At 36.2% G+C, this 13,481-nt stretch overlaps 1 protein-coding gene across 1 annotated transcript in view; it reads right to left on the bottom strand.

Annotated features, from left to right (window-relative positions):
* Positions 1–229: 229 nt before the first annotated feature.
* Positions 230–13,481, bottom strand: part of LINGO2 (leucine rich repeat and Ig domain containing 2) — a 54,495-nt gene continuing 41,243 nt past the window's right edge. Inside the window, exon 2 of the mRNA XM_077133890.1 lies at positions 230–2,777. Coding sequence (XP_076990005.1) covers positions 922–2,742 — 1,821 coding nt within the window. The 5' untranslated portion in view covers positions 2,743–2,777 and the 3' untranslated portion in view covers positions 230–921. The remainder of the gene's footprint in view (positions 2,778–13,481) is intronic.

Raw genomic sequence — 13,481 nt, 5'->3', positions numbered from 1 at the left:
AAAGCAAAAGCAAGTTGTGGTTAAATGGACTGTTTTCTTTATTCACACCTACCTTGCATTTTACAGGTCAACTATGTCTAGTGGCCCACCACCTGCTGGAGAAACCAAGGGTTTTGTTACAGTAAACTGGTCCATTGTGAATATCACAAGTATAAAAAATATTCCATTCTGTATCAAAACTAGGCACATGCCTTTATTTATAGTAACAGAAGTTAACATAGTTGAGCAGTTTTGCGTTGGGTCCTGTTTCTCGGCATCCTACTTCAGACAAACACGTATCTCCACCCATAACTCCAGGGATCTAGTCTCAGAGTTATCTGTATGCAAAGAAAGGAGAAATCACACTTGAATCTATAGTGGTGAGTAACTAAAAGCACAACCTCTCATTCATATTGCTTTAAAACATATACAGCATATATGTTTCAAAAAAAGTAAAGAATATATTGATTTCTTTGTGGTGCTGAACCAACAATATGGTATGATGCAAGGCTTTAACAAATGATAATCATAGGTACAAATTTTTCTGTAGAGTATGTTTTAGGCAAATGTGTCCTTTTAATATGTAAATCCTACACTGTAGGTTGTTCTTTTTAAATTTTTCTTTTGTTTTTGCAGTGGTAGAAAATATTGAGTATCTGTCCGTGAGCGTGAGCCAACCGTTCAGGTTCATTACTGAGATCCCCAGAATGCCAGTATTTGCAATGCAAACAATTAGTGTCCCACTGTGTGAAGGGCTCCACACAGAGGCCTGCTAGCCTCCAGGTAGAAAGTTTCCTTAAGAAGTCCTCCAGAGTCCACGGACCCTGCTTTGACACAGGGGCAGCTGCACAGTGCTGCCTCTTGACCTAGTAATTTGCAGTGCCAGACTGTGTCATTAGTAACCAACAATGACACAGAAGCAATAGTATGAGTGGTGGACCCTTAAATCATTTTCATGTTGAACCTCCTGGGTCCGGCCACTTCCCCTTCTGCAACAGCACCATTGTTTTTTCGGGGCACATACTCAAGGTCAATGCTGTTTTTGTGCTTGCCTTTCCCTCGGCTCCACACAAAAAGGAGGAGAAAACAAAATAAAACCACTCCCAGGAATGTGAAACAGCCCATGGCTGTAGACACCAGTATTGTTTTAAGGTCCAGGGAAAAAGTGTTGGCATTGGTGCCATTGGAAATGGTGTCATTGGAGTCAGTCATATACATGGGGGTCCTGTTCGCATAAAGAAAACGGTCCGAAGCGAATCCCTTCACAGTCAAGGAGGCTGTGAAAGTGTCGTTCCCTGCAGCATTGCTAGCAATGCAAACATACATCCCACTATCTTGATCCTGGGCAAAGCGTATTTCCAGGGTGCCATCGCCCAACACAGTGGCTCTCCCATTGGATTTGGTGGTGATAAAACGCCTTCGGGGTGTCACCCAGGAAATCACAGGCTGCGGGTCCCCATCTGCATTGCATTCTAGCTGGACTGTCTGTCCTTCATCTACCAGAAGGTGCTGTAACTTCTTTTCACGGATTTTGGGTTTTTTGCAGGTAAAGTAGAAAGAAAGGGCAGTGCTATGGAAATCCTTGAATGACCTCTCACGGATAGTGTCTGGGCCAGCACACATGGGTTGCTGGCCACCAAACTGCAGGGTAGGCTGCCGCTGCAGGATCCAGAGGAGACGGCAGTCACAGGCTAGTGGGTTGTTATTAATGCTCAGGACCTCCAAAGCCCTAGGAGAGGAGAAGACATTCTCTTCCAAAGTTTCCAGCAGGTTCTGAGACACGTTGAGCACGCGAAGGAGGTGGAGCCCTTGGAAGGAGTGAGGCTCAATGGTGCGGAGTTGGGCCCCTACTATATGGAGCTCCTGAAGGCGAATCAGGTCAGAGAACATGCCTACTTCAATAGTACTGATGGGATTATAGGAGAGGTTTAGGTGGGTCAGGTATATCAGGTGTTTAAAGGCAAGGAAGGGAACAGTGGACAGGTTGGTATTTGTGATGGAAAGGGATGTAAGGTTGAGACCATAGAGGCTATTGGCAGGCATAATATCCAATAAGGGCCAATAGTCAATCTCTAGGTGTTTCAGGTGGAACAGTCTTTTAAAGGCATACACGGGCATATTGTTGATATTGAGATGCTTCAGGTGCAGGCTGATGAGGCTGCGGAGGTGGGAGAGAGCTTCTGTCGGTACTGCTGTTAGGTTGCACTTCTCCAGGGTGAGCTGCTCCAAGCTAAGCAGCCCACTGAAGGCCCTGTGTGATATATAAACCAGATCATTGTCTCCCACTTCTAGAGACTTCAGGTTATGCAAATCCTGGAACATGTAGTCTAGTAAAATCACAATCTTATTCTCACTAATATCGAGCTTGGTGAGGTTGGACAGCCCTGTGAATACTCCCAAAGGGACCAGCTTGAGGCGATTGCCTTTCAGGCGGAGGGAACGCAGGTTAAAGAGGTTGTTAAATGCTCCTGGCTCCACATTGGCGATGATGTTGTCACTTAAGTCTATCTCTTCCAGCAGAGGATATGATATAAATTCTTCAGGGTTGACACTTTTCAGCCTGTTCTTGCTGAGGTCCAAGATTTTGGTCTCGATGGGGATGCCCTCTGGGATGGCAATCAGCCGCCTTCTGTGGCAGCTAACAGACTTGTTCTGGGCAGAGCACTCGCAGCGAGCAGGACAGCCAATGGTGGAGCCCATGAAGATTAACACCACAGCCAGACCCAGGAATGGCTGCCAGCATGGTATGGCCGTGTGAAGCATGACTCCACCTCTTAGTCTACACCTCGGTCACGGGCCTGCAAGAGAAAGGGCGAAAGGAGGGAGGGAGAGAAGTTGAGTCAGGATAGAGATGGGTGAAGGGACTGAATAAGGCAGGGACACTGGTTTTGGAATCAGCTCTGGGTTAAACCAAGGGCTACCGTTATTACTGTACATTCTTGAACAAGCTATGTCACTCTCAGCATTTCAGTTTTCTTGGTTGAAAAATGGGGATAATAGTAATAACATCCTAGGGTTGTCATGACAATTTTACTACGTGATAATCATAGAGAGCCTAGTACAGTATCTGGCACAGACTGTCAGGCAAAACAGCACACACTTCACAAAAGTGTCTATCTTGGATTCAAATGAGAGAAACAGAGGTCAATGGCTAAGAGGAAACCTGTCATTTGGAATCAGTGACTGCATCTCTAATGTTTGGGATATTCTTCTGTTCAAAACGAAGCTAGCAGACATTACATGCAACATCAGACCTTTAGTTTCCAAATACTTTCAATACGAAGTGTTAGCATATCTTTTCTTTCACATATGAATTATCTATTTTCTTTAATGTAAAATCTTTTATTTTAAGGTTCTTTTTCAGAATTCAGTGCAGTTATTTGAGGCAAACAAAAATCCTCAAAATTTGTCTTTGTGCTTTTTTGAATGAGGCAGACTCAAGGTACCATGACGGCTATGATGAAAATGCTTTCTTTAAGCTTTATGGTTAAATATTGAAGAGTTGTAGAGACAGATTCTAAGAAAAAAAAATTTTGTGAGACATGAACTATCATTCTCTTATATTCAAATCCAAACAGAGTGGAACTGTTAAAGTGAAATTAAGTAGGCCCCAAATGAGATTGGAAATGAGTGAATTATAAAGGCAGAGAGAAAAGCAGACACTGAACTCACAGCGCAACTGAATAGCAAGAGATTTACTGTTGAGCTGTGCTTCTCAACCTGAGGTTCTCAGGGGACAATTAATCTTCAAACACTATTTTACTCAAGGTTAAGTAGTTTCAAATGTTATTTTTAGATAAAATATATTTGACAAGCCTTAACACTTACTCCTGATAAAATGGCTAGCAAAATAAACAAGAACATTTCTCAATCACAGTGTCTATAGATGTTTTGTATCTATAGCTATGGCTATAGAGAAACAAATCTATCCATAAAAATTAACAACTAGGATTAAACTCAACAGTGACAACTACGATTAAACTTAATGTTGACTCACTAGAAAAATTCCCCCAAAATGTAGAAACAAGGTAAAGACTCAAAAAAATGCTATCCAAATGAATTAGATAGAAACATTAAAATAGGAATTATAATTTTTGGAAAGGATGAGGTTAAACTATCATTTACAGATCAAATTGGGGTCTGCCATGAAAACCGAAGGAAACCAACTGAAAAACTCTTAAATGAATAGGAGAATTAGTGAATTAGTACCTTACAAAACTAAAATAATTTCTTATACACCGAAAATAAAGCATTTAGAAAATGTTACTACAAAAATTTATTCTGGTAATATCACTAAAAATATCAAATGCCTTAGAAATGTGCAAAACTACTATCACAATTTTAAGCTCTACTGAGGAAACAAGACTTGCTAAAAAGAGAGATACATTATGTACCAAGTTGGAAAGACTCAATATTACAAAGATATTCATCATTTCTCAGTACAGCTGTACATTAAAGAAATACTATTATTGAACTTGAAAAGTCTATTCTAAAGTTCATTTGGAAGATTACGCATGAAAATAATCAGAAGCATTAAAAAATGCCAACGAGAAAAGACCCTATGATATATTTAAATATATGGTGCAATACTAGAATAAAACAGCATGATACTGACACAAAAAACGCAGGTAATAAAACAATGACTAAAGAATTATATACAAATATATTTGAAAAGTGAGTTTATCTTCAAGGTGGCTTTTGAAGTCAGTGAGAAAAGTATAAATTATTGGCTAGATATTTAGGGGGGTAGTCAAATATCAATTTCATGCCTTCCAATAAAATAAAACCCAGGTGAACCAAAGATTAAAATGTAAAAAGAAAAGTATACTTGAATAAAATTCAATAAAATATGTTTATAATATTCAAATTGAGAAGCCTTTCTATGAATAAAGCTAGGAACCATGAAGGAAAAGATGGCCAATTTTAAAATATTGATATAAAAAATAACATAATGCACAAAAGCAATTGCTAAACTGGAGAATATCTTTTAAACTCATAATAGAAAAGGAATTGGAGATATTACTAAATAAAGAGCTCTTATTAATAAGGAAAACAGGCATATGCCAATAGAAAAGTAGACAATGGGATGTAATAAAAATTAAACATAGCTAAAATGTATATGAAAAGATGATCAATTTCATTGGTAATCAAAGAAATGCAAGTTAAGCAATAGTGATATATCAATTTTTCCTGTCAGAATGACAAAGTTCAGTACTTTATTTTACCCTAAGTTAAAAAGTATAGAATGAAAAGAACATTTATATACTGATACAAGGACTATAAACCGACACATCATTTCAGTGGGTTAATTGATATAAAAAATGTTAATATATCTAAGTTCAATATGTTTTTCCCTTTGATCTAGAAGTTCTGTTTCTATAAATTTATCATAAGGAAATAATATACATAAATGTTCATAAATATTATGGCTTGTTTATATAAATTAGTATATATCCATATAATATCCTATATGGCCATTAAAAACTCAAGACTTAGATCTATATTTATAAACGTGGAAAGATGAAATCATGATATATATTCCCATTGTGTGTGTACTAATATGTATGAATATATATACATCTCTATAAATATTTATACATATGCAAGGATAAAATTGAAAGGGTATACATGAAAATGTTGATAGTAATTATTTTGCAGGTGTGGATTAAAGGTGATTTGTACTTGCTTCTTATAAGCTTATATGTGTTCCTAAATTTCTTCTACAGTATGCCTGTATTACTTTTATATAAAAATAAACCTATCTTACTTTGAAATTGTTTTGACACTTTAGAAGTCATGGATGTATTTTACAATAAAACATAGAAATTGCATGATTTCTAATTTAATTTTGTTATTACATTTTCATTCCTTTATTGATGTCCTACAGATATTTCTTTACATTATTTAAAATTGTTGCTCCAGGGATTACATTATGCATCTTTAACTTGTCATTATTTATTTAGAGTTAATGTTTACTTATGTCAGGTAAAATATGGGAGCCTTGCAACAATTTATTTCCATTCAGATCCTTGATTGGGGGAGGTATAGCGAGTCCCATACAAAAGGAATGGTGTGTGTGCATGTGCAAAGTCACAGCAACAATGGAACACTTTGGGGTTCATTTTGGGGTTCTAAAAGTAGTTCAGCATTGTTGCTGCAAAAGCTGAGGAGAAAAATGGAGAAAAGTAGCAGAAGAGGTAGCTAGGGAAATGATTTACAAGAAACTTGTAAACTTAGCCTAAAGCTCTTCTCACTTTATCCTGAGGGTAATGGTATGCTATTAAATTATTCTATGTAAAAGAGTGATATGATCAGATTTACATTTTGGGAAGATTAATCCGACTTCAGCGTGAAGAACAGACATTCAGGGGAAAGACTTGAAGCTGGAAATTGTCGTGAGGCTGGCGCATTGCTTCAAACCAGTGATTGAGTGGTCTGGGTGAGGGTAGATGATGGACTCAGGAGGAGTTCTGAGACAGAATAGAAGTAGTGTAGTTACAGATTCACTGTAGGGAATACAGGGGTGGAGGAGAAAAAGATGAGTTTTCAGGTTTTTGGCAACTGGGTGGGACGTCTCACCATTCACTCAGATGGGGAGTTTAGGAGCAATTAACAGGACAAGGAATATCCTGATTCCTTCAAATGTGTCCAGCACTGGTATTGTTTCCATGGGTAGATTAATAATGTGCCACTCCTTGAAAACAATATTTTCAAATTATTTTTTAGAATTTATTCCATAAGGCAGGGAAAATGTATTTTCCTTTACAACTATATGGATCTTTATGTTTAAGATAAAAGTTTTATTACATGCTGTATTTTTTTTTTTTTAGCTTATTTGGTGGCTTATTTTAGGAAGGAATGAGTTATTTTTTAAAAAACTCCACTAGAGAGTACCGTCTTCTTTGACAGGGTTTGCCCAATTTATATCTTACCAGTTAAATAAGAAGATAATTGGCATCCTATTTCTGATTTATTTCAATAATGATTTAGGGAAGGTTCCTATAGTCCAACCCCCTTAACCTGGCTGTTTATCAACTGTAGAAAATGACAACATTCGATTCAATCTTGAGTACAATTAAACGATAAAGGAGCTCAATGAAGGGGGATAATATCTATTTGCATTTTTGTTTCTTTTTCTTTCAAATGTGGTTATTTTGGCTCCAAAGTGAAGGGCTGTTAAAAAGGCAGATGAACAAGTATGAGCAAGTGGGCTGCGGGTGTGCTCCCCTTCAGATTTGGGCCACCTCTTCCACTCTGCTCTTCAGCTAGACAGAAGTAGATAGTTTGTGGCCATATCTCATCCCGGTTCTCTGATGTTGTCTAGGAACTATGGAGGAAAGTTGTGCTTTATTACTCTCATCACAAATATTTTTCAGTTTTTGTTCAGAAGGGCAAACTGCTGGCTCCATTTAGCTTTCACAGTCAGCAAAAGTCTTACAATCAAAGTTTGCCTGTAATGTCCGACTGTGACCAAGGTTTGACAAGATGAACTTCTTTTCATTAAGAATAAAGCCTGAAACTAAAATCTATAGGAAGCTGACTAGAGCCTTTCCATTAATTCTGATCAAAGGGACTCTCAAACATCATGATTAGTACCTTTTTAAACCTAGGGTGGGAAGTTGGATATTTTCATACTTACACTTTTATACACTGGGTATTTATTCCCTGTTCACTCTATAAATGTGAGAAACACAAACAAAAACATCAGGGAGTAGACTTTTAAAGAAGCAACATGGAAGAATAGAAGAAGCAAAAATTTGGGCTCAAACATACCTGGCTCAAATTCTGAATGTGATACTTATTAGCTGTGACATGTGGATAGGCTGATAATGCCTATAATTCTCATCATCTCCTTTGTTAATTTGTGATAATAAAATATAGTAAATATGAGGATTAAAGTTAATTTATGTAAAGTGCTTAGCTCATAAATAATAGCTGTCAGTATTATCGTATTTATCACGTAATGGTTTGGTTTGTTGAAAGTGTCCTTCAGAAGAGAAAGCATGCCCCCAAATGACATGAATTTCCCTGAACACATATTCAGTGAAAACTGGAGAAGAGGTCCTTCAAGAGGTACAATGATAAGGAGAACTGAAGAGATTGGTAAAATGGATAAAGAGAAATAGAGAGTTTAAAAAAAAAAACATTTTTAAATCACAAGAAAGGAAACAGATGATGGTTGTATGTTACTTAAAAAAAGTTTAGAAGAGAACAGCTGCTTTGATGGATGATAAGGTAATGACAAATTGTTTAGCCAGGGAATTCTATGATTAATATAGTTCTCTGACTGGTGACTGACAAGGGCACAACACAATAAATGGATAGCACAGAAATTTCTTTAAACTTCACACTAGAAATGATAAGAATTTTTTAGTAAAGCTATTTCCCAAATGGGGTGGGATGGGCAGTAGAGGGGGACAAAGTAGGAAAGAAAATAAAGCAAAGGATTTAATGAATAAAGGGGTCCAAAATGCACCTGGAGTTATAATTTCCAGGTATCTAAAACTGTAGGTACAAAAATACTGATCTGTGACAAAATCAGATACCTGAAGAGTTGTGAGAAGAGAACAAAACATTTGAAAACTAAGAGAAATCAATTTTCACGTGAGCAAGACTTGAAACTCACGAGGGTTACCTCAGTTCTTTGAAGGACCAAAACAAACTTGAGATTGAACCCCAAAATCCCAAAACTTGAGATTGAATCCCCCCAAATCCCAAACTTGGCCAGAAACATTGGATTTGAACTCTTTCTATATCCTTCTATGTGTTTTTCGATTATCCCCCAAAACTTTGCATTTGTACCATTTTCTCTCTAGTCCTTTTGTTTTTGTTAAGGAAGAACTGGAAACTCAATTCTTCTCGATTCTGAGGCTGAACCTGGAGAGCATTCAAGGCAGGAAAGGGAATTTCCAATATTTTAAGGCCAGACAGCAATCTGGCATATTTTGTAATATAAAATAACTGCTTTCTAACCAAACAATTAATGATAAAATTACTCAATGGTTTAGGCAGGTGGGTAGACAGTTACTGCTAATCTGCATATAATTAATTGAGAGGTATCATCAACTCTGTGAATCAACTAAAGATAGCATTCTGATCTGTACTTACTTGGCTAGATGCTTGGCAATGATTTAGTTTGAAGATGATGTGAAATGCCTTCAGTATGAAAATTAGCTATTAATATCTAATGTAATAAAAATTTATATTGATTTTATAAAATGGGCATAAAACTCATGAATTTAACATACAGGACTCATGGATATACTCAGAGGGCATCTTTATTTTTTCTTCCATTGTCCCTTTATAATTTATTCAAGAGACTTAAGGGGATCAGGAATGTACTTATTTAACTGGCATTGTCATAGATAACAAGTGTTCTCTGGGACTGGTAGATTTTTAAACTGACTGCTTTTTGGGCAATTTCTAAGGCTCTTTGGTGATGAGCAATGAAGGAATATCTCATGTGTGGCTTTCTTCATCTGTTTGATTGATTCTCTAATCTCGTTTGCTGAGTAGTCTTTCACAATCTCTAGGATAGAGAAGTTCAGGTCCATCTGCATTTGCTGAGGACCCATTGCCCTTCCAATTTACTTTATTATGAAAGACCTCAGACACCCCCCATGCTAGCTCTCTCACACTTGTAGTCCTCATCATTTGCCCAGAAAAAAACCTGGAAAGGCAGACCAATCCCAATCCAGCAGCAACTTCCCTTGCTTGACACCAAAGAGGCTGCCCAGTTATGTAGGTCCCCTACGCTTCCTAGGAAGGAAGGCATCAGACAGATGTCTATGCTCTGCCCTTAACTATAAGGGGAAGATGATTAAGCATTCCATATAACCCTGTTGAAGCACTTCTCTCTGACTTCAGGGAAGGAGGCACCTTTGTTGTTTACTGCACATTTTCCTAAGGTTATAGCTCTGCTCAGTAATGGAGCCAATACTTCTACTAGGATTTCCTAACTCCAAAGGCAGAGCCCTTGACATTTACCCTGTACTTCCTCCAACCTTCTTCACACCTTATGACTGAACACAGCTCATTTCAAATAGATAGCAACCATAAATATGTTTTAATAATTGATTTTTTAAAAAATAATAACTTTTCCTTTTAAAAATAGTGTAAAACAAAAATTTTCCTCATTTTCCCTCTGGGTTATGCTTCGGTATCTTTTTCCATGGTTCTGAATCATCTTTCCACTGGACTATATCTATTTCAAAACATGAGTTCATCTTATATGCAAGTGAATAGTGAACAATTAGCAAAGCTTGTCCTAAGTCATTAATTAATAGTTTCTGTTTAATCTTTCCTGAAACTGGAGAGCCCTCTGTTCTTGTGTTTATTTTGATCTCTTTGAAATGTAAATTATTTGCTCCTCTCCTACAGTTCTGAGTCTCCTTTTGGCCTTCATAGAAATGGTTGTACATATAGAATATGCCTATTCCATTTAAACCTTTTAAAGATTAATGTGATTTTTGTCTAGCTTCCAGGTTTCTTTGAAATTAATATTATTAATTAAAGGATAGTTGGCTTAAAATGGCTGATGGTCTCACAAATATGGTGCAGAAAGTCCCAAACCTGTAGGATACTATAGGCTAATGGCTGAGAACACAGATATGCAACAATAAAACTATGTTCATATTTTAACCCTACCTGATTCTCAGTCTTCTCACCTCCAAACTAGGAACAATAAAATTCACCCTACAGGATTATCATGAAAATGAAATGAGATAGCATATAAAAGTCAACACTCCATCTATATTAGGGGAAATGTTGCAAACAATGTTAGGCATATGAAATCTCTCAATTGAAGCAAGTATTAAAACCTGTTTTGCTATAATCACCTCAGGAGAAGGCAGACTGGAGGGTACTGGATTGGTCTATTAATGTAGGTATGATGGCCTGTTTACTATCTCATATTACAGATGCCAAAACTGAGGTAATCATACCCAGGGCAAAAATTCTTGCCAACATTTACTTAAATCCCCCTGATGACAGGGTCAGGAAAAGCTTTGAAATACATGCCTTACTCTGACTGGAGTCCAAAAGGGTTGGCTGCCTTTCCGTGGCAATTTCTCAGTCCTCAAGATACGCCCAGGGTAATCTGCATGAAGCCTGTGACCACAGTGGACAGGTACTCCTCTGCATGATGTTAATTAAATTTTATTTGGGAAAATAAGATCACATGAAGAATTCTATTGAGTGGTTTCCCTTGCAGTTTCCTGAGTTTTATCAATTGCTCCATGAAAAACTGGATGCTTTCCTCTTTCTTTGAAGTGTGGGGTATTTACAAATAAAGGGGACTCTCTGGAGATTAACTGGTTTTAAATAGTTGCTTCTTTTTCTTTCAATCTGTGCAGACAAGACAATTGCCTTAAATCCTGTCTGGAACTATAGAAATGAACAAATAAAGATTTCTGCCAGATAAATCCTGAAATCTTAATGGCTTAAGATAGTAGAAATTCATTATTCTACTCCATGAAGACACTGAGAGACTTGGATTCTATTTTATGGCTTCACCCTTTGACCCTCTTTCCATTCCAAATGGAGAGCGACAAAGAGGATCACGTGTAGAGGCTTTCTGACACGTGTAGAAGGCTTTCTTGAATCAGACCTGACGGTAGCACCATGATTTATGCTCTTATTTCATTAGGCAGAACTTACCACGTGGTCATATAGAATGGCAAGGAAGGCTAGGAAATTTAGTTTAACTAAGTGCCCAAGACGAATAAGTGGGTTTTGTGAGGAGCTAGTCATTCTCTGCCAAAATAAATATAAATTGATATTAAGTATGAATCTAACATATATGTATATATTTAAGTTCTTATTTTTGTTTATTTAAAGTTATTCCTGATGCAATTTTATATTTAGGTTTTTCTTTAAGAATATTGGAGAAATAAATAAGACACAATTATTTCTTGCCAAAATAAGATTAAATTTTGCAAAAAGCTTAGCTTTTTTTTTTTTTTTGATGTAGACATCTTTGCCGGATAAAAAACTGCACAAAAAATTCCTGTTTATATGCTTCTTCTTAATTTATTCTAAATCATCAATAAAGTCCTAGGCGGTAGGAATTTTCTCAATTTTCTATTCACTTTCTGAATAAGAAAATAAAGGCACTATATATGTGTGTGTGTATATACATATATAGTGAATAATATACATTATTATAAGGCACATATATATATATATATTTATATAGCAATCAAGGTGAGCAAGAGTATGTAATTCTTTACTTCCCCAGAGAATCATATTGGATTTTTGCATGTAATGTTAGCAGCTGCTTGGGAAATTTGATTTTACTTGGCTGCCAACTAATTAACTTGAATTTCCTCTAAAAAATGTGGAAAACTACCAAAGAAGGAAGTATATTCAATTCAATGTCATTCAATAAACACATATTAGGCATCTTCTATATGTAAGGCAGAGCTGGGGACATAGAGCTGAGTAAATATAATTCTTGTTTTCAAATAACTTATAGATCAGTGTACAAGTCATTGCTACTAATTTGGTTTGCCCAAGTTGGAATCAAACTGTAAGTACAAACAGCAAAGATGTGCATTGTTACATTATTTAATATTGTGAAAATTTGTGAAAAACAATGCCTGGTGATGTGGAAATAATTTATCTATGACTCATCTCATCAATAATTGCAAGAGAATTAAAATGATGGTTATGGGGTAAATTTAATAACTTGGAAAGGATATAAGTGAAAAAATGTTAAGTAAAAGAAGTAGGATACAAATTCTTATGTATATCATGAGTATAGCTAAAGAAAAAAGAGGTCATTAGACAATAAACAAAGATTTGAAGGAAATCTACCAAAATATTAAGCATTCAGGTCTAGGTGTTCTATTATCTTTCCTTTTTTTAGTATTTAATATTTTTAAAATGTGCATCGGATTGCATTTATAAAAAATATAATGGAAAGTCTTTGAAACTTCATCATATTAAACCTCTGTTCTGAATGGATAATTGGTATCTTGATATGACCCGTTATATCTTTAATCAATTATTTAATCAGCCACATTACAAAGTTAGCACAGAATATGTTTCCTTTTGGTTTACTACTTTTATTCTCCCTGTGAATATTGTAATATGTTGTCAGTAACTTATGATTTCCTACAATGTATTATTTATGTACATGTTTTATCTGTTCTACTAGAGTCTATGCTCTTGAACTGGGACCTATGTGTCTCTTTGGAATAGTAGTTCCCAACCATGGTGCCCCAAAAATCAAGCGTAGAGAAAATCAGTGGGAAATAAATCAAGTCGTAGATTTATGAAGGAATTGCATATAAGCCTCAGCCTCTTTTCATATACGAATGTGCTTTTTAGCTCCTTTTTTTGTGGTCCTAAAGAAGGAAGAAAGGTGGAGGAGGACAGAATTCTTGTGCTTAACTCAATATCTCACACAAAACAGGCAATAATTATTTATTGAGTTTGCAATAATAATACCACAGTGTCTCCAAACTTTAGCTCTTTGTTTACCACTGTTATAACTTTTG

Source organism: Tamandua tetradactyla, chromosome 2 (assembly GCF_023851605.1).
Source record: "Tamandua tetradactyla isolate mTamTet1 chromosome 2, mTamTet1.pri, whole genome shotgun sequence".
Lineage (NCBI taxonomy): Eukaryota > Metazoa > Chordata > Mammalia > Pilosa > Myrmecophagidae > Tamandua > Tamandua tetradactyla.
Note: the sequence above shows the minus strand (reverse complement) of the source record. Positions and strands in the feature narration are given on the sequence as shown.